Here is a 19,919-nt window from a genome sequence, read left to right as displayed (position 1 = left end):
GGAACTAGCTGGTACAAATTATTGCCGTGTGGTTGGACATTATAACAGCCAATGAGCGCGAACTCCATCCTGAACCGATGGCAGATGGGACATGTGTACACAGCCAAGGCTTGCTTCTCAATAGGGAACGACGACCATGGATCTGGCTCAAGCTCATCCGTGCGGAAATCATTGTGGCCCTCCTTACCCAATATCCTTTGCTATAGCTTCTCATATTGTTTAACAAAATGCTTGATTGAGTTGTGAGGGTTGATGTAACGTTTTAGAATAGCGTTAAACTCCTCACTCCTCTGAGTTGATTGCAAAAATGGGAAGAATCGATGTCTGTAGTAGCATGGAACCCAGAATTTTGCATACTTCTTCAACCATAAAAATGTTTCATGCTCAGCTAACCCCACTTTGCAATCATCTCTGCCCATCTTGCTTCAAATTCATCCTCACTCATACTTTCATTGATGCATTCATTGAAGTCTTCAGCCAAACCAGGGTGCCTACCTAGGAATGGCCCGAGCTTCTCATTTGCTTTCTTCATAACGTGCCAGCGACAGTTCCGATGCACAGTGTGAAAGAAAACTTCTTTTATTGCATTCCCCATAGCCTGGTCCTGGTCTGTTATAATATTTGTTGGCTGCAAACCATGCATAGCATCAAGGAACTGGGTGAAAAGCCATGTAAAACTCTCCTCTTTCTCGTCCCTTAGGAAACCACAACCAAGCATGAACGACTATCCATGCCTGTTTATCCCAATAAATGGAGCAAATGGCATATTGAACTGATTAGTCAAGAAAGTTGTATCAAATGACACACAATCATGATATGCTTTTGTGTAAGCCTTCCTTGCAGCACTCGTCAACCCGTGAAAATGTTTTCAACCCCGTGCTCTTCATCAAAAGAAATTCGAGAGTAGAAACCCGGGTCCTTGTCCTTCAACTCGCAAAATAAGCCACTCGTCTCGGCAATGTCCCATTCCTTCTCCTCCTTCCTCAAACTTGTTCGCAGATTTGTTATAGCTTTTGGATCATAGGGGACGAAACATTCTTCACCATAAAAAGAAGACATCACTGTCATCATACGCCCCGTTTCTAAGTTGCAGTCATGTAGGCATTTCGAGAACTCCCTTTCATCTCCAGGTATGCCTTTGTGTGATCTCAGGTACTTTGTCAGTGAAGGTTTCACAAGCATGGGGTGATTGTGTTCTGCAATAAAATATGTCACTTGATATTTGTTGTTAATCAACTTCACACACATTTTTGCTGGACACTTGGTTTGCTTTATTTTTTCCCTTTTCCGCTTAACTCCTGCAGATTTTGGTTTCTTGGACGGTCCAGCTTCTTCTCCGTCCCCGTCTTCATCATCTAGCTGGACAGGGCTAACCTCTTCTACAAATTTGACTCTCTCCTCTTGAAATTGCTCTTCTATTTTCGGTGCCCGATACTTGTTGCACACAAATTGTTGCTTCCGCACCACCTTAGTGAAAGGTTGCCTCAGTGATGTGTTTGATTTGATAGAGAACCCCAGCCTTTTTGAGTAAGCATTGTAGTGCTCTCTGGCATCTTCGATTGTGTCAAATCGCATACCTAGGAAGGGTTCTTGAGGACTAGATGCAACTTCTTCATTAGGAGCAACTCCATCAACACCATGATCCGCCAACTCAGGGTTAGAAGAACCAGGAAGGCTTGTAGTAGGCATAGTCGCGGTGTTGATGTTTTCAGTGCTAGGATTTGCTGGAGGTGGTGCTGCATTGAATTACTGCCCTCCACCACTGTGCACATCAGAGTCGCCACCTTATCCACCATGCTCAGCAAGGAGTGGGTCCTGAGACTCATCGACAACCTCTGTCTGGTCAGCTTGAGTGCAGAAAAAGGGGTCACTGCCATTTATTCCTGCATCTTCCATGTCGACATCGTCTGGTTCTAGGTTCAGGTCCAAACCACTCATCTGAAAAACAGAAAGTAATTTCATTTTTTGTAAGTAAACTTGAAAACTTTATTTATGGATGCATCTAACGTTGCTTCTCTGATTCATCTAAGTTGGTACACTAAGGCCATCTAAGTTGTTTTTCCGAATTGCTTTTTTTATTCAGACCTGCATGACATAGGCTACCAAAGTTTATGGTTGTCACCACCATTCACACCTTCTCACAAACTTGCTTTTTCAGGTACTGGAGGCTAGCATGGACCAGATCAATTGTCTACTTTTGCTTCATCGATCAGCCACGGAGAAACGGTGCAAACCCTATGTTTTTAGCACTATGACGGAAGAAACTTTTGCTTTGCATGTCAAACGGTAGCTAAGTCGAACATTTTACTGCTTAGTTTTTCATGTGACAATACTAGTTCTTGTTGAAACATAGTTTGTTCTTCGGTGAACTGGTTGTCTCGATGGTTTCGACGAACTAACGGTACCTAATCCTACTATAGAACCTTCCCAGTACTATGTGACCATCTAAATTCATTGCTACTCCTTCCCTTTTTTTGTGGCTTATTCTATGGTTAGTATGCATCAGATCATCTAACTTAGTTGCTTGCAAGGTGTTGTCTTGAGTAAAATCTGAACTGAAAAGCAACTACCTTGAGAATCCCACCAAATTATAACAGGTTTGTGTCGACAAAGTTGAGTTTTTTTTATCTACATGTGTCCTGTTATAAGTCCATGCTGCTCTTTCTATGATATACAAGCCTATTTGCATTTTTTCATGAATTTGTATGGATGAGGAACATACTTATGCATCAGGAAGCAATTTTGTGATTGAATAGTTGTGTTTTATGCATCAGGCACTACTTGGTTCAGATGATATGGATCTGACCATGTATATCTGGTCTTGTTTGTGTTTTGCTCAATTTGTGTTCTTTTTCTGGGAAGAAAACTTGTAGATCTGGTTGCCAGGTTCAAAAGGTTGAACAAAATATAGCAAAGGGGAGATGGGAGGGGGAGGTAAGCATCTGTGCAAATCTGACCTTGTTTGTCCAGCCTCTGAAAATCCCAAAATTCGATTTTTCAGCTGGTAGTTGCTGTCTTTGTGTCGACTGCAATGGAGATCTGAAGGGAAAGGGAGAAGAAGTTGCAGGCTGGGGAGGAAGAAGTTGCAGGCTGGCTGGGGAGGAAGAACTTGTTGGCTTTTCTAGAGAGGAAGAAGCTGCAATGTAGAAGCTGCAATGGAGATCTGGAGGAGTTGCAGGATGGGGGAGGAAGAAAGACCTGGAGGAGTAGCAGGATGGGGAGGAAGAAGAGAGAAAAGGGAGGCTAGGAAGGGAGCGTGCAACAGTAGAAGGAAAGGGAAGGGAAATAGGGGACGGGAGGACGGTGGGCCCGATGTGATTCTGTCAGGATTCGATCCTAATCTGCTGGGATCCGGGCTGGGGGTCCAGTTTCCTTTTCTGGAGCGGTTCGGTCGGACGGGGGGTGGGAGGGGGGCACTTTCCTTTGTTGGCCCGATGGCTGGCTGGAACCAACTTTTGCTCGCTAGATGCGTCTTAAAAAATCGAAATATCTACTGAAATGGGGAGAGTCCGGTGCTTGCCTTTTCTCCTTCGTCTTCCCCAGCGAGAATGGCTCCGCCGGCAAGAGGACAGTTCGGCTCCAGCCGCGTCGTCCGGTAGAAGGGCCCCTGGTTGACCAGCGCCGCCAGGCCCCAGCTCCACGGCGCGCTACCGGTCTAAACAGCGGCACCGCCGTTGTAGAATACGACGATGTGCTCAGCGCCGACGTTGGAGAAGAAGACTTCTACGTCCCCCTCTCCCCTTCTCCTCTATTCGCCGGAGCCATGAGCTCGCTCACCTTGTTTGGGGATGAAGAGATGGACGTTGGGGTCGCCCCGCGAGGTCTAGATACGGTGAATCGACTACGGCAGCAGAGGTCGTCGCCGGGGAAGACGGGTCTTGGCTGCAATTCGTTGCTTCGTGCTTCAACGCCCGGGCGAGGTGGTCTCCTGCGTGGTACATGGCAGCGGCTCCATGGTCTCCGCCGAGCGGATGTACAGCGGCCCGTGGTCTCCGGGGAGGGGCTAGGCAGTGGCCCTGTGGTCTTCGGCGAAGGGCTGGGAAGCGGCCTCCGGCGAGGGGCAGTCTCCAGCAAAGGACAGAGCAGCATCCTCTTGGTCCATGCGGGATTTTTTTTTGCTAACTTTAGATTTTTTAATTTGGACTGGCAAGTGGGTCCTGGTCCACCTCTGCAAATTTGCTCTTTCAGGTGGGCCCGTACTGTAAGAATCTCCATCAATTCATGATCAATTTGTACTTAGTGTTTTACTAGAAAGTCTGGAAAAAAACGTGGTAGTTTTTTGCTCCAAAAATGTAAAGTGGCATCGAAGTTGAAATTTAGCCTGAAATGTGGTGGTTTTATGCTAACAACTCCATGTTTAAAAACATTTTCGCCTTGGCTGAGGGTATCTACGGCCGCCCAAGGCATTTAAACTAAAAAAAATCTATAGACATCAAAATAATGTTGCTAGCAGAAATGGCTGTTTCAGTCGGGATTGCCTCAGCGGCCTAGTGCATTTTGGTCGTTCGGACCATTTTCATTTATTTGTAGTTAAATTTTCAACCCAAGTTACTTATAGGCGTACTAAATAATAAAAAGCTTGCAATAAAATAATGTTAGGTTCTTTATTACATTTAAATAAACAACAACATTCAGATACAAATAAAATTCATAATTGACAACTAAAATTCAAATAAATGTCTACTTCTCGTGCCTTGTGAATGCCCATTGATGCTCAATAATATCTATTTGGAGATGAGCGAATATGTGGCTATCACAGAGCTCACTGTACATATAAAAAAACTCCTCAAATAATGTTGCCTTTGGCTGCGGCTTAACCAACTCAAGTTGCCATCCTTAATCATGGAGGATGTCATCACGCTCTTCCTCAACGATCAAGTTGTGCATGATCACACAAGCAGTCATCAGCCCATACATGGTCTGGACATTCCATGTTAGGCAGGGGAAATATCTCGGCAAGCTTGCAGCACACCAAAATGCTTGCTTCACATCTTTCATGGGCCTCTTGCCTCTGGGCAAACCTATTTGTTTTCTCGGTTGCCGGATTATGGTATGTCTTCACAAGTGTGGCTAGTCCCGATAGATGCCATCAACAAGATAATATAGTTTGTTATATGTATTGCCATTGATCTCATTGCTAACCGCAAGAGCATTGTCTTCTATAAGCCTTGAGAACACCGGCGAGCGATGGAGCATGCTGAGGTAATTGTGGGAACCAGCCATGCCAAGGAAACATTGACATGATGCAACTGCCTCAAGAATGATATTGCATCCCTCTGCATGTCCGTTATACTGGTACTGCCATGCAAATGGATAATTTTTTCACTCATAGTGCGTGCAATCTATGTTGTCAATCTTTCCAGGAAATCCTCTTGCCTCGGGTTATCAACAACAGTCGGGCACTATCAGCAATAGTTGGTTCTCTCAAGTAAAGATCGCCGAACACCGCTATCACATCTCGATAGAACTTGTACGTCGCCTCCAGGCATGTGGACTCGCTCATACACAACTACTCATCAAGGAGATCACCGGCCAATCCATACGCAAGCATACTCACAATTGCGGAACGCTTTTGATAAGAGGTGAAGCCTAGCTTACTAGTGGCATCAGGCCGGCTTGCATCTGAAGACTGGCTTGGTCGGGTGGAAGTATTCCCAGTGCAGCTGGTAGTGGCCACCCTCTCGATCGCTCAATGTGTTGGCCTTGAGAGGCCTCGTTGAGCCTCTGTGCACCGGCGTCTACGTCTTAGTGTGTTCGTGGATGAGGGCGTCGTGCGCGGCAACCATGAGCCCCGAAGAGGCGTCTAATTTGTCTTCCATCGAGCTATCCAGGATGCCCTTGACGAAGAAGTCGATCGACTTTCTGAGGTCCATATGCGAGGCAACAATTAGAGGTGGGCTGCCATATTCAATCAAAAGGCCGATAATGATCCAGGATTTCTTACCAGGAATTGGCCGAACAGGTCGTGGGCATCGTGACCAGCGGCTTTTCCCGAGCGATATGGTGGCGGGGTAGGGGCTATGGCGAGTCCTGCAACGGAACTCCACACTGGCACCAAAAAAATCCTTCATGCGAGGTGCGGGCGGAACAAAAAGGTACGGGCAATGGCGAGTATTAGAGCCAACGGCGGCCTAGCTCTAGGGTTGCAAAGGGGAGGGGAGCGACACAAATGGGTGAACTGGGTTTGTTGTCCCTGGCGGGCGGGTCCAACTGAGGCTAGATGTCAGAGCACACAGCTGCCAGGTGAGGCTATAGGCGACGAGGTGCCAGCTACCAGCCACAGGAAGCTGTCGTATTGGAGCAATGCTCATACAGATGTGTGTGTCGGTTACTCCATGAGGCCAAATGCCAACGTCTACTTCCCACCATTCACCGGCCACCTGCACGCTAGCCAGCGCGCATCAAGCACAGCTCCCGAAAAACCTACAACCCCCGGTCTTTCCTTCTGTAGTTCCGTCGCGAGGTCTCGCGCACCCGATGAAGCCAAACCCCTCCTTGACCAGCCAATCATGGCAGCACACACCCGGACGACGACCCGTCAGAGCCATGCTCCTGTAGTCGGGCGACAGCTGTCCAGAACAGCTCCATGCTAGCACTAGACACGCGTGACCCAAAAAGTCCACGACTTTTCCACCGGAATCTCACCGCATGCTAGACTAGGGAAAGGAGGGCCGGAGGAAGGAGGAGGAAGAGGCAGCTCAACAACCAGCTAGGTCCGGGCGTAGACGCACCAGACCGGTGGCCCAACATGAAGGCAGGCGACATGGCCACCGTGCCACATTGAACACTCGAGACGGGGCTGGACCGGGGGATCGCCACCACGGTGACAAGTTGCCGACATCACCAGGTGCCAGCACGCCATTCTACTGCCGGGAACAGAGCCAAAGCATGCCCAAGACCATCTGGGCCCGGGCAGGCTCTTCTCCCACATCTGCGCAGCAGGAGCGCCTCCATCATGAGGAGTGATACGTCTCAAACGTATCTATAATTTCTTATGTTCCATGCTACTTTTATGATGATACTCACATGTTTTATACACTTTATGTCATTATTATGCGTTTTCCGGAAATAACCTATTGACGAGATGCCGAAGTGCCAGTTCCTGTTTTCTGCTGTTTTTGGTTTCAGAAATCCTAGTAAGGAAATATTCTCGGAATTGGACGAAATCAACGCCCAGCATATTATAATTCCACGAAGCTTCCAGAACACCCGAGAGGGACCAGAGGAGAGCCACAGGGCCACCAGACAGTAGGGCGGCACGGCCCAAGGGGGGCGCGCCCCCCTGTTGTGTGGCGGCTCCGTAACCCCTCCGACTCCGCCTCTTCGCCTATTTAAAGGTCCCTGACCTAAATCTTCGATACGAAAAAGCCACGGTACGAGAAACCTTCCAGAGCCGCCGCCATCGCGAAGCCAAGATCTGGGGGACAGGAGTCTCTGTTCCGGCACGCCGCCGGGACGGGGAAGTGCCCCCGGAAGGAATCTCCATCGACACCACCGCCATCTTCATCACCGCTGCTGTCTCCCATGAGGAGGGAGTAGTTCTCCATCGAGGCTAAGGGCTGTACCGGTAGCTATGTGGTTCATCTCTCTCTCCTATGTACTTCAATACAATGATCTCATGAGCTGCCTTACATGATTGAGATCCATATGATGAGTTTGTAATCTAGATGTCGTTATGCTATTCAAGTGGATTTTACTTATGTGATCTCCGGAGACTCCTTGTCCCACGTGTGTAAAGGTGACGGTGTGTGTGCACCGTGTGGATCTCTTAGGCTATATTTCACAGAATTCTTGTTCACTGAATTATGATTTGAGTTGGATGTCTCTATGAAATTTTGGTGTGTTAGTACCTCCTATTAATGCTCAAGGTGACGAGCGTGGGGTGTTTATTAGTACTTGGGAATACATCTTTAAGGTTTGCCTACATGATGAATTAGAGTTCGTTATCTTGCCAGAGAGTAATTCGGAATAGCATAGTGAAGTGATTATTTATATTTCTTTATGATTGCAATGTTGAGAGTGTCCACTAGTGAAAGTATGATCCCTAGGCCTTGTTTCCAAACACTGAAACTCCGTTTATTTACTATTCTGTTGCATGTTTACTCGCTGCCATAGTTATTTCAGATTGCTATTACCACTCATATTCATCCATATCACTTGCATCTCACTATCTCTTCGCCGAACTAGTGCACCTATACATCTGACAAGTGTATTAGGTGTGTTGGGGACACAAGAGACTTCTTGTATTGTGATCGCAGGGTTGCTTGAGAGGGATATCTTTGACCTCTTCCTCCCTGAGTTCGATAAACCTTGGGTGATCCACTTAAGGGAAACTTGCTGCTGTTCTACAAACCTCTGCTCTTGGAGGCCCAACACTTTCTACAAGAATAGAAGCACCCGTAGACATCAAGCACTTTTCTGGCGCCGTTGCCGGGGAGGAAAGGTAAAAGGCACTCATACTCCGGTCCCAGGTAACTAAGTACTTTTCTGTTGCCGTTGTGTGAGTGTTCGAAGCTATTTCCTTTAGATCCTGCAATTGCATCTTTTTGTTTCTTGTTAAACACTAGTAAGGCATAATGGAAAACATCTGTGAGCTTTTTGTACTATTTCCTGAGTCAAGACATGAATGGTTTAATGCGAAAATTAAAAAACCTATGGAACCTTATTTGCATGCTAGTAGTAATATTAATATGAACGCTTTGAACACCATTGTTGATAATGATATAGAAAATTCTAAGCTTGGGGAGGTCGGTTTTGATGAAAATGATCTCTTTAGCCCTCCGGGTATTGAGGAGAAAGTTTATGTTGATTATGATATGCCTCCCATATATGATGATTATAATGATAGTGGTCTTTTGGTGCCGCCTACTATGGAGGATAAATTTAATTATGATGATAGCTACTTTGTTGAATTTGCTCCCACTACAACTAATAAAATTGATTATGCTTATGTGGAGAGTAATAATTTTATGCATGAGACTCATGATAAGAATGCTTTATGTGATAGTTATATTGTTGAATTTGTTCATGATGCTACTGAAAGTTATTATGAGAGAGGAAAATATGCTTGTAGAAGTTTTCATGTTACTAAAACACCTCTCTATATGCTGAAATTTTTGAAGTTGCTCGTGTTTTATCTTCTTATGCTTGTCACTTGGTTCTTCATGAATTTATTTGTGTACAAGATTCCTATGCATAGGAAGTGGGTTCGACTTAAATGTGTTTTGAATTTGCTTCTTGATGCTCTCTTTTGCTTCAACTCTTATTTCTTGCGAGTGCATCATTAAAACTGCTGAGCCCATCTTAATGGCTATAAAGAAAGCACTTCTTGGGAGATAACCCATGTTTTATTTTTCTACAGTACTTTTGTTTTATATTTGAGTCTTGGAAGTTGTTACTACTGTATCAACCTCTCCTTATCTTTATTTTATTGCATTGTTGTGCCAAGTAAAGTCTTTGATAGTAAAGTCAATACTAGATTTGGATTACTGCGCAGAAACAAATTTCTTGCTGTCACGAATTTGGGCAGGGTTCTCTGTAGGTAACTCAGAAAAATCTGCCAATTTACGTGCGTGATCCCCAGATATGTACGCAACTTTCATTCAATTTGAGCATTTTCATCTGAGCAAGTCCAGTGCCTCTAAAAAATTCGTCTTTACGGACTGTTCTGTTTTGACAGATTCTGCCTTTTATTTCGCATTGCCTCTTTTGCTATGTTGAATGGATTTCTTTGTTCCATTAACTTCCAGTAGCTTTGTGCAATGTCCAGAAGTGTTAAGAATGATTATGTCACCTCTGAATATATGAATTATGCACTAACCCTCTAATGAGTTTGTTTCGAGTTTGGTGTGGAGGAAGTTTTCAAGGGTCAAGAGAGGAGGATGATATACTATGATCAAGAAGAGTGAAGAGTCTAAGCTTGGGGATGCCCCGGTGGTTCATCCCTGCATATTTCAAGAAGACTCAAGCGTCTAAGCTTGGGGATGCCCAAGGCATCCCCTTCTTCATCAACAACTTATCAGGTTTCTTCTCTTGAAACTATATTTTTATTCGGTCACATCTTATGTGCTTTACTTGGAGCGTCTGTGTGCTTTTGTTTTTGTTTTGTTTGAATAAATTCATGCTTGTGTGGGTGAGAGACACGCTCCGCTGTTGCATATGAACACATGTGTTCTTCGCTTTACTTTAATGTTCATGGCGAAGGTTGAAACTACTTCGTTCATTGTTATATGGTTGGAAACAGAAAATGCCGCATGTGGTAAATGGTATAATGTCTTGAATAATTTGATACTTGGCAATTGTTGTGCTCATATAGATCATGTTTAAGCTCTTGCATCATGTACTTTGCACCTATTAATGAAGAACTACATAGAGCTTGTTAAAATTTGGTTTGCATGATTGGTTTCTCTAGAGTCTAGATATTTTCTGGTTGAGGTGTTTGAACAACAAGGAGACGATGTAAAGTCTTATAATGCTTACAATATGTTCATATGTGAGTCTTGCTGCACCTTTATACTTGAGTTTGCTTCAAACAACCTTGCTAGCCTAGCCTTGTATTGAGAGGAATTCTTCTCGTGCATCCAAATCCTTGAGCCAAAAACTATTGCATTTGTGTCCACCATACCTACCTACTACATGGTATTTCTCTGCCATTCCAAAGTACATTACTTGAGTGCTACCTTTAAAATTCTATTATTTTTCTTTGCAATATATAGCTCATGGGAAAAATAGCCTTAAAAACTATTGTGGTGAAGAATATGTATTTATGTGTCTTATTTCTTAATAAGTTGCTTGTTGAGCGGTAACCATGTTTCTGGGGACGCCATCAACTTTTACCTTTGTTGAATATCATGTGAGTTGCTATGCATGTTCGTCTTGTCTGAAGTAAGGGCGATTTTCATGATCAAATGGTTTGAGTATGCATATTGTTAGAGAAGATCATTGGGCCGCTAACTAAAGCCATGATTCATGGTGGAAGTTTCAGTTTGGACATTAATCCTCAATCTCTTATGAATATTATCTGTTGTTGAATGCTTATGCATTAAAGAGGAGTCCATTATCTGTTGTCTATGTTGTCCCGGTATGGATGTCTAAGTTGAGAATAATCAAAAGCGAGAAATCCAATGCGAACTTTCTCCTTAGACCTTTGTACGAGGCGGCATAGAGGTACCCCTTTGTGACACTTGGTTGAAACATATGCTATGCAATGATAATCCATGTTAATCCAAGCTAATTAGGACAAGGTGCGAGCACTATTGGTATACTATGCATGAGGCTTGCAACTTATAAGATGTATTATGCATAACACATATGATTTATTACTACCGTTGACAAAATTGTTTCTTGTTTTCAAAATAAAAAGCTCTAGCACAAATATAGTAATCCATGCTTCCCTCTACGAAGGGCCTATCTTTTACTTTATGTTGAGTCAGTCTACCTACTTCTTCTATCTTAGAAGAAAACACTTGTATCAACTGTGTGCATTGATTCTTACATATCTACCTATTGCACTTGTTATATTGCTTTATGTTGACAACTATCCATGAGATATACATGTTGAAGTTGAAAACAATTGTTGAAACTTATATCTTCCTTTGTGTTGCTTCAATGCCTTCTACTTTGAATTTATTGCTTTATGAGTTAACTCTTATGCAAGTCTTATTGATGCTTGTCTTGAAAGTACTATTCATGAAAAGTCTTTGCTATATGATTCATTTGTTTACTCATTATCTTCATCATTGCTTCGAATCGCTGCATTCATCTCATATGATATACAATAGTATTGATCAAGATTATGATAGCATGTCACTTCAGAAATTATCCTTGTTATCGTTTACCTACTCGAGGGCGAGTAGGAACTAAGCTTGGGGATGCTTGATACGTCTCAAACGTATCTATAATTTCTTATGTTCCATGCTACTTTTATGATGATACTCACATGTTTTATACACTTTATGTCATTATTATGTGTTTTTCGGAACTAACCTATTGACGAGATGCCGAAGTGCCAGTTCCTGTTTTCTGCTGTTTTTGGTTTCAGAAATCCTAGTAAGGAAATATTCTCGGAATTGGACGAAATCAACGCCCAGCATCTTATAATTCCACGAAGCTTCCAGAACACCCGAGAGGGACCAGAGGAGAGCCACAGGGCCACCAGACAGTAGGGCGGCGCGGCCCAAGGGGGGCGCGCCCCTATTGTGTGGCGGCTCCGTACCCCCTCCGACTCCGCCTCTTTGCCTATTTAAAGGTCCCTAACCTAAATCTTCGATACGAAAAAGCCACGGTACGAGAAACCTTCCAGAGCCGCCGCCATCGCGAAGCCAAGATCTGGGGGACAGGAGTCTCTGTTCCGGCACGCCGCCGGGACGGGGAAGTGCCCCCGGAAGCATCTCCATCGACACCACCGCCATCTTCATCACCGCTGCTGTCACCCATGAGGAGGGAGTAGTTCTCCATCGAGGCTAAGGGCTGTACCGGTAGCTATGTGGTTCATCTCTCTCTCCTATGTACTTCAATACAATGATCTCATGAGCTGCCTTACATGATTGAGATCCATATGACGAGTTTGTAATCTAGATGTCGTTATGCTATTCAAGTAGATTTTACTTATGTGATCTCCGGAGACTCCTTGTCCCACGTGTGTAAAGGTGACAGTGTGTGCACCGTGTGGGTCTCTTAGGCTATATTTCACGTGAATACTTATTCACCGAGTTATGATTTGAGTTGGATGTCTCTATAAAATTGTGGTGTGTTAGTACCTCCTATGAATGCTCACAGTGACAACGTGGGGTGTTTATTAGTACTTGGGAATACATCTTTAAGGTTTGCCTACATGATGAATTAGAGTTTGTTATCTTGCCGGAGAGTAATTCGGAATAGCATAGTGAAGTGCTTATTTATATTCCTTTATGATTGCAATGTTGAGAGTGTCCACTAGTGAAAGTATGATCCCTAGGCCTTGTTTCCAAACACTGAAACTCCGTTTATTTACTGTTCTGTTGCATGTTTACTCGCTGCCATAGTTATTTCAGATTGCTATTACCACTTATATTCATCCATATCACTTGCATCTCACTATCTCTTCGCCGAACTAGTGCACCTATACATCTGACAAGTGTATTAGGTGTGTTGGGGACACAAGAGACTTCTTGTATTGTGATCGCGGGGTTGCTTGAGAGGGATATCTTTGACCTCTTCCTCCCTGAGTTCGATAAACCTTGGGTGATCCACTTAAGGGAAACTTGCTGTTGTTCTACAAACCTCTGCTCTTGGAGGCCCAACACTGTCTACAAGAATAGAAGCACCCGTAGACATCAAGGAGGCTGTTGGTTGCTCTGTCAGGTTTGACAGTGATTTTCAGTTAACAGAGAAAAGGTCAAAACATAACTTTAAAAGGATGGACCCACAGGACCAACGTCCAAGACTTGATCCGTACGTGACTCATTCTCGTATGTAACAAACGCACCCTAATCGGGGCTGCCATAACCAACTCGATGGTTTTGGTCCCCTGTTGCGATGTGCCATATAAAGGGGGGAGTCTGGCAGAGATTGACACCAGTTGATGATCTAAACATCTGGTTCCCCCACATCCCAAAACTCTACCGATCTAGAGTGGCCAGAAGCAACGGGAAGGTTGGAACCTCGTCGTGTTATACCAGGGCAGTGCAGGTGGCGCCCAGAGGGGATCAGGAGGATCTCTAGATCGTCTGCGACCACCGGATCATCATCAACACTGCTGCACCAAGCCTGCCTCACACATGCATCGATGGCATCTGCAATGCCCAGTAATGCATCCCTAAACCTCTCTGTTTCATGTGCACTAGGTGTTCTAGATGGCTACCGAGTCGATCTTGTGCTGCTGCTGTCGAATTAGGTCTAACAATGGTAACAGAGCCTAGTACTGCTAGCACTAGAACCCTAGTGGTGATCTGAGATCACAATTTTGTATAAAGATCATGTTTTTTAGGCTGATTATGTTGATGTTTAGACCCTGTTATGCATGTCTAGCTCTCAGATCGATTAATTTTGTTTCAAATTAGAACCATCTGCAAGCAATTATGAACCCTAACCCTAAATCCCCAAACACAACACGCGATTGGAGACATACCTGATGCCGTCGGGTGTTTGCCTTTACCCTCCGGGGCCGGTCGGAGCAGCAGCTACTCCGGCGAGGGTAGAGATCCCACGCCGCCACTCTCTCCCGATGGAGGAGTGCGCGGGTTGACGCGCGGTAACACGCGGAACGGACGCACACGCCGGTGGCCGTCGCGCCGCCTGCCTCTGTCGTCACCTAACGGCTGCCGGCCTAACCGGTGAGCACCACCCCCTCGCCGACCCTCAAGGAGACGGTGCCAGTAGCCACGATCGACGGAGGAGCGTGCCGTACGTGGTCCGTCGCATGCTGCTCCGGCGAGCGCCGCGACCGCGCTGCTGAGCGCGGAGTTGATGACTGAGAATTTATGCGCAACGTTGAGTGGAACCCCAAAGAGGAAGGTATGATGAGCACAGTAAGTTTTCCCCCAGTAAGAAACCAAGGTTTATCGACCAGTAGGAGAAAAACGTTCTCTCCCGAGGTGTTGCGAACCAACTCGTGGCAGGGCGCACTACCGGCGTCAGCAGCAACGTGGAGACCTGCACACAAACAACCAAGTACTTTGTCCCCAACTTTTAGCAAGGTTGTCAAGCTCACTGGTTTTGCTGAAAACAAAAGATTAAACGAACCGTGGAGAAGAAGAATTATTTTGCAGAGAACAGAACAGAAAAATGGTATAGAAGATTGCAATTAAAAGAAGGACCGGGGTTCACAGTTCACTAGAGGCGCCTCCCCAATAAAATAAATATGTTGGGTAAATTTAAAGTATGCAGGCAATTGAAAAATAGAGATTCTACGCAAATGGTTGGTGCAGAATACATGCTATGAAAGTATGCGGGCATTACAACAATATACATAGACCGTAATCCAACTGCATCTATGACTAATAATCCACCTTCAGGATTGCATCCGCGACACCCTCCAGTATTAAGTTGCAAGCAACGGACTATCGCTTTAAGCAATGTGTGTAAAGTAAACCATTGAATAGAACACCGATGTTTTCTTCCTAGTAGCAACAACACATCTACAACCGTAGAGAACAAGGTCACTTCCCATGGTTAAATAGAGGCATGAACCCACTATCGAGCATAAATACTCCCTCTTGGAGTCGCTAGCATCTACTTGGCCAGAGCATCTACTAGAAATGGAGAGCATGCAAGATCACAATAACACAATACATAATCTCAACCAAAGCAATCTCTCTATAATTCGAATCCACATCAAACCAACATGTAGCAATTACAAATAGATGATCTTGATCATGTTAGGCAGCTCGCAAGATCTATACATGAAGCACAACAAGGAGAGGACAGCCATCTAGCTACTGCTATGGACCCATGGTCCCATGGAGGACTACTCACGCATCACCTCAGATGAAGACATGGCGATGTAGAGGCCTCTGCCCAGGAGAGGTAGGGATCATCTTCGGTCGCAGCACAAACCTAAGCCACTTGAAACAGAGACTATTCCCCCGACTCGCACCTTCTCAGCGCTAGCCGGCACAATAGTTGTTTCTGTTGATGTTCCGATGCATAGATCCAGGTAATTAACAGCTCCCAAATACGATAGGATTCATCTGCCACGACAGTACCTGAAACAAACTACGCTAGCTGTGATTTTTTGGTGAAACAAACAACGAATTACAGCATCACGGTGGCACAACAAGCTGGTACATCTTTGAGTTCTATAACCAGGAATACAGTAGTTCTTTGTAAACAGAACCATGGTTCCAAGAATAAAATTACGAACTCCAGAAGTGAAAGCAGCACAATTCCAGTAAACCATGCTTTGAAGGAGTACTTGGAAGCAATCCCCAGTTGAAGCTATATCAAATAGACGGACCAGATGCAGTAGAGTCAAGTACAATTCTGGAATTCCCCATAACGCTGCCTCACAAACCTCCACATACAAGTACAATTATGGAATTCACTGCATGCAACTCTGCGAATCACACCATTTATACAAATACAAGAAAACATCATAGACCAAACTGTATCGTAGTATCTCTTTTTTCACAATGAACCAAGAATCTTTAGTAATATAAAAGCTAGCAGATAGACCTTGACCCTGAAACTCAAACTACAAAATCACACCACCCAAACAAATACTAGACAATATCGCAGGCCAAACCTTGGCGCAAGAAGCTAGCACATGTACGCCCTACAATCTCACATCATACAGTACATATACAAGTAAGGCGTAGTTGTCTTGGTACATTAAAGCACTGCATACATCATACACGAATGCTAATTATTAACCTATATGCATACAATACTTCAAAACATTCTCCAGCATTCATATCAGGTCCGCAAATCTCTTGCGGATTCAACCAAACGAAAGTGATGGTTTTCTCCCAACCCACTCCTCGTAAGGGGTTTTATCTTTATTCTTGTTAGGAACTCTATTCAGGACACGACATGAAGTCAATAAAGCCTCCCCCATCATGCCTTTGATAAACCAGCAGTGACTAACATGGAGTTCACCAAATAGGTCAGCGTGCGGTTTTTCCTCTCGGCAATCCCGTTTGATTGGGGGTGAGTAAGGAGACGTCCTGTCATGAATAATGCCATGTTCCTCACAGAATTCATCAAAGATTTTAGGAAAATATTCACCACCACGATCCGACCTAAGATGCTTGATCTTCCTCTCTAGTTGATTTTCAACTTCAGCCTTATAAATTTTAAAGTAGTCTAAAGCTTCATCTTTAGTTTGCAACAAATAAACATAGCAAAATCTAGTGGCATCATCAATCAATGTCATGAAATATCTCTTTCCATGTTTTATCAACACACCATTCATCTCACATACCTCAGAATGTATGAGTTCTAGAGGTGCCAAGCTTCTCTCCTCGGCCGCCTTGTGAGGCTTCCGAGGTTGCTTTGAATGCACACAACTATGACACTTAGAACCTTTGGCAATGGTGAAATTCAGAATTAAACTCAAACTAGATAGCCTAGATATTAATCCAAAATTAATGTGACATAAACGAGAATGCTAAACACTGATATCATCACTAACATTGTCACAAATATGGTTCACAGACTTATTACTGAAATCAGAAAGCAAAAAGCGGAACAAGCCTCCGCACTCATAGCCTTTACCAATAAATTGTCCAAATTTGGAAACAACTACTTTATTCGACTCTAAAACAACCTTAAACCCATCTCTGCATAGAAGGGAGCCGCTAACGAGATTCTTGTTCATAGTAGGGACATGTTGCACGTTCCTCGGCCGCACGATCTTCTCCGAAGTGAACTTCAGATCTACCGTGCCAACACCACGAACAAAAGCATGTGACCCATTCCCCATCAAGATGGACGAATCCTGGGCGACCTGGTAAGAAGTGAACATGGATATGTCAGCACACACATGAACATTAGCACACGTATCAATCCACCAACAAGGAGATTGAAATAACGAAAGAACAGTAAAGAGATTACCGTACCCATCAGCATTGCTAGCGGTCACCGTGTTGACTTTCTTCGCCTTTTTCCTGCGGCCTGCCTTCTCTGGACAGTCCTTAGAAAAATGGCCAGCCTCTGCACAGGTAAAGCAGCTCAGATCTGCTTTGTTTATCATCATATTCTTCTTGAAGGTTGTAGTCTTCATAGGCTTATTAAAGGAGGGCTTGTTATTCCCTTTGTTCTTGCTATAGGGTTTCTTTTGCACCATGTTGGCGCTAGACTGACCCTCTCATTTCTCAGTAGTATCCTTAGCCTGAGCTTTCTCCTCAACATCAAGAGACGTTATCAGATTTTCAACTGATATCTCCTGTCTCTTGTGTTTGAGAGTTGTGGCAAAGTTCCTCCATGAAGGGGCAGCTTAGCCATAATGCATCCAACCACAAACTTGCCAGGTAAGGCACACTTAAGGAGTTCAACCTCTTTCGCAATGCATTGTATCTCATGGCTTGTTCGACTATAGAAGGGTTATTCACCATCCTGATGTCATGTAAGCTCTCCATGATATACAGTTCACTGCCTGCATCGGTTGCACCGAATTTAGCATTCAGTGCATCCCAGAGCTCTTTACCGTCTACTATGTGCATATACACATCACATAGACGATCAACAAGAATACTCGGAACGCATCCGACGAAGAGAGTATTGTCTTCTTTGAACTTTTTCTGATCTTGCTCAGATATAGTTCCATCAGGTAAGCCATTACTAACTTCGAACACTTTCAGATGAGTAAGCAAGAGCGTGGCCTTAATCTGCCACCTCTTAAAGTGCACACTGGTAAACTTATCCGGCCTCAGTGCATCAGCAAAACCAGCCTTTCTTAACTCAGGAAATTGCCTACAATTAGGTTTTTAGATTGTTAGAAAATTAGGCACAATCTCCATGATTAATTCCAGAATATAAAACATGATGACAACATCTACTAACATGTGAAATTCGAACATACTAGATGCATTATCAACATGAATAGTAGCAGCGCAAACGGTAAAACATCCATCGCTAAACAAATCGAGATATGTCGCATGTACCGATCTGGTGGAGATGGCGGTGGAGGTGTAGCAGATGATGTCGCAGCAGTAACGTTGTTGATGACAACGTTGTTGACGACAGGAACGGCGGGTCAAAGTAGACGACATTGAAGATGACGGTAGGCATCACCGCCCGACTTGGACGGAAGATGACCCGTGATGAAGAGTTTGAGCAGTCGCGCAGAGCGCTTCCCAAAAACCTAATTTGCCCTCTCCCGTACAGGATCGCAAAGACGAGCAGTTCCAGAGACCTTCTCTCCCGTTCGCCGGTGCACGCGGGCGGGATGGAGTAGGCTATGATGGCGGTGCAAGCAGAGAGAGGTGGAAACCCTAACTCGTGTATTGGACGGTAGCCGGACAAGAGATTATATAGGCTCAGGAAACCCTAGGCAACATGGGCCACGCCCATGTCACACGCACGTTTCGAGTTGGTTACAGATAGCGCACGGTCCGGGAGCGACCCGAACCGACTAAGTGTGACGCGTCCGTCTATGACTCTGTTCGTTTTCCTGAACTGCAAAAAGAAAGAAAAGTCTCGGCTCGAGGCTCAATGCACTCATCATGATCGTGTCGTGTCGTGTCGAGTAGAGACGAGCGAGCAAGGAGGAGGAGCACGCGTATACCACTCCTATTCTCACTCACTTACTAGTGGTGAAACAACCCACCTTATAAGGTGGTCTAACTTCCTCCCAAATTTCCATGTGGGACTAAACTTCCCACCTCTTGCCACTCCCTAGTGAGTTGCCACCAACTTGGGCTCAAACTCACAAGACTGCCACTATGTGGGCTTTGAGATTTACCGGTAAATCTGAAATCTAGTATGGGTCATTAAATATGGACCCAATATTTCAACAATCCCCCACCAGATCTCAAATACCCATATAGAGATTTACCAATATTTCAGCAAAATCCTAACCTAACTCTAAACCCTAACCAAATCAAGCAGGCACCACATGTACAAACGATGATGGTGTGTAACTTGATAATAACATTTCAGTGGATCAGATGGGATATTGGAACTTGGAATTTAACACACGCAACAGACAAGTTGAACAGTAGGCCAGTACCTGCTAGTATGTGGCGGACTGAGATCCAGTGCCCTGAGGTTCACAGGGCACAACGTGCCCCGAGCCCTCACATCCACCATTCAATCGCATCCAACGGACAGGAGACAACCGTCGTTCCCAGTTGGTGCTTAGCTCAGCTGAAAAGGAAAAAGGGGAGCGGAAAAAAGACAGAGACATCCAGCGGGAAGAAGAAAAAGTGCGGGCGCAGCTCTGCCACTACCGCCGACGCCACCGCGTGAATGTGAGGAGAGAGCAAGCTCCGGCCTCGGGC

At 44.7% G+C, this 19,919-nt stretch overlaps 1 protein-coding gene across 1 annotated transcript in view; it reads right to left on the bottom strand.

Annotated features, from left to right (window-relative positions):
* Positions 1-1,785: 1,785 nt before the first annotated feature.
* Positions 1,786-19,919, bottom strand: part of LOC124664288 — a 61,884-nt gene continuing 43,750 nt past the window's right edge. Inside the window, exon 14 of the mRNA XM_047201840.1 lies at positions 1,786-1,938. Coding sequence (XP_047057796.1) covers positions 1,786-1,938 — 153 coding nt within the window. The remainder of the gene's footprint in view (positions 1,939-19,919) is intronic.

This window comes from Lolium rigidum, chromosome 6 (genome assembly GCF_022539505.1).
Source record: "Lolium rigidum isolate FL_2022 chromosome 6, APGP_CSIRO_Lrig_0.1, whole genome shotgun sequence".
NCBI classification, from domain to species: domain Eukaryota; kingdom Viridiplantae; phylum Streptophyta; class Magnoliopsida; order Poales; family Poaceae; genus Lolium; species Lolium rigidum.
Note: the sequence above shows the minus strand (reverse complement) of the source record. Positions and strands in the feature narration are given on the sequence as shown.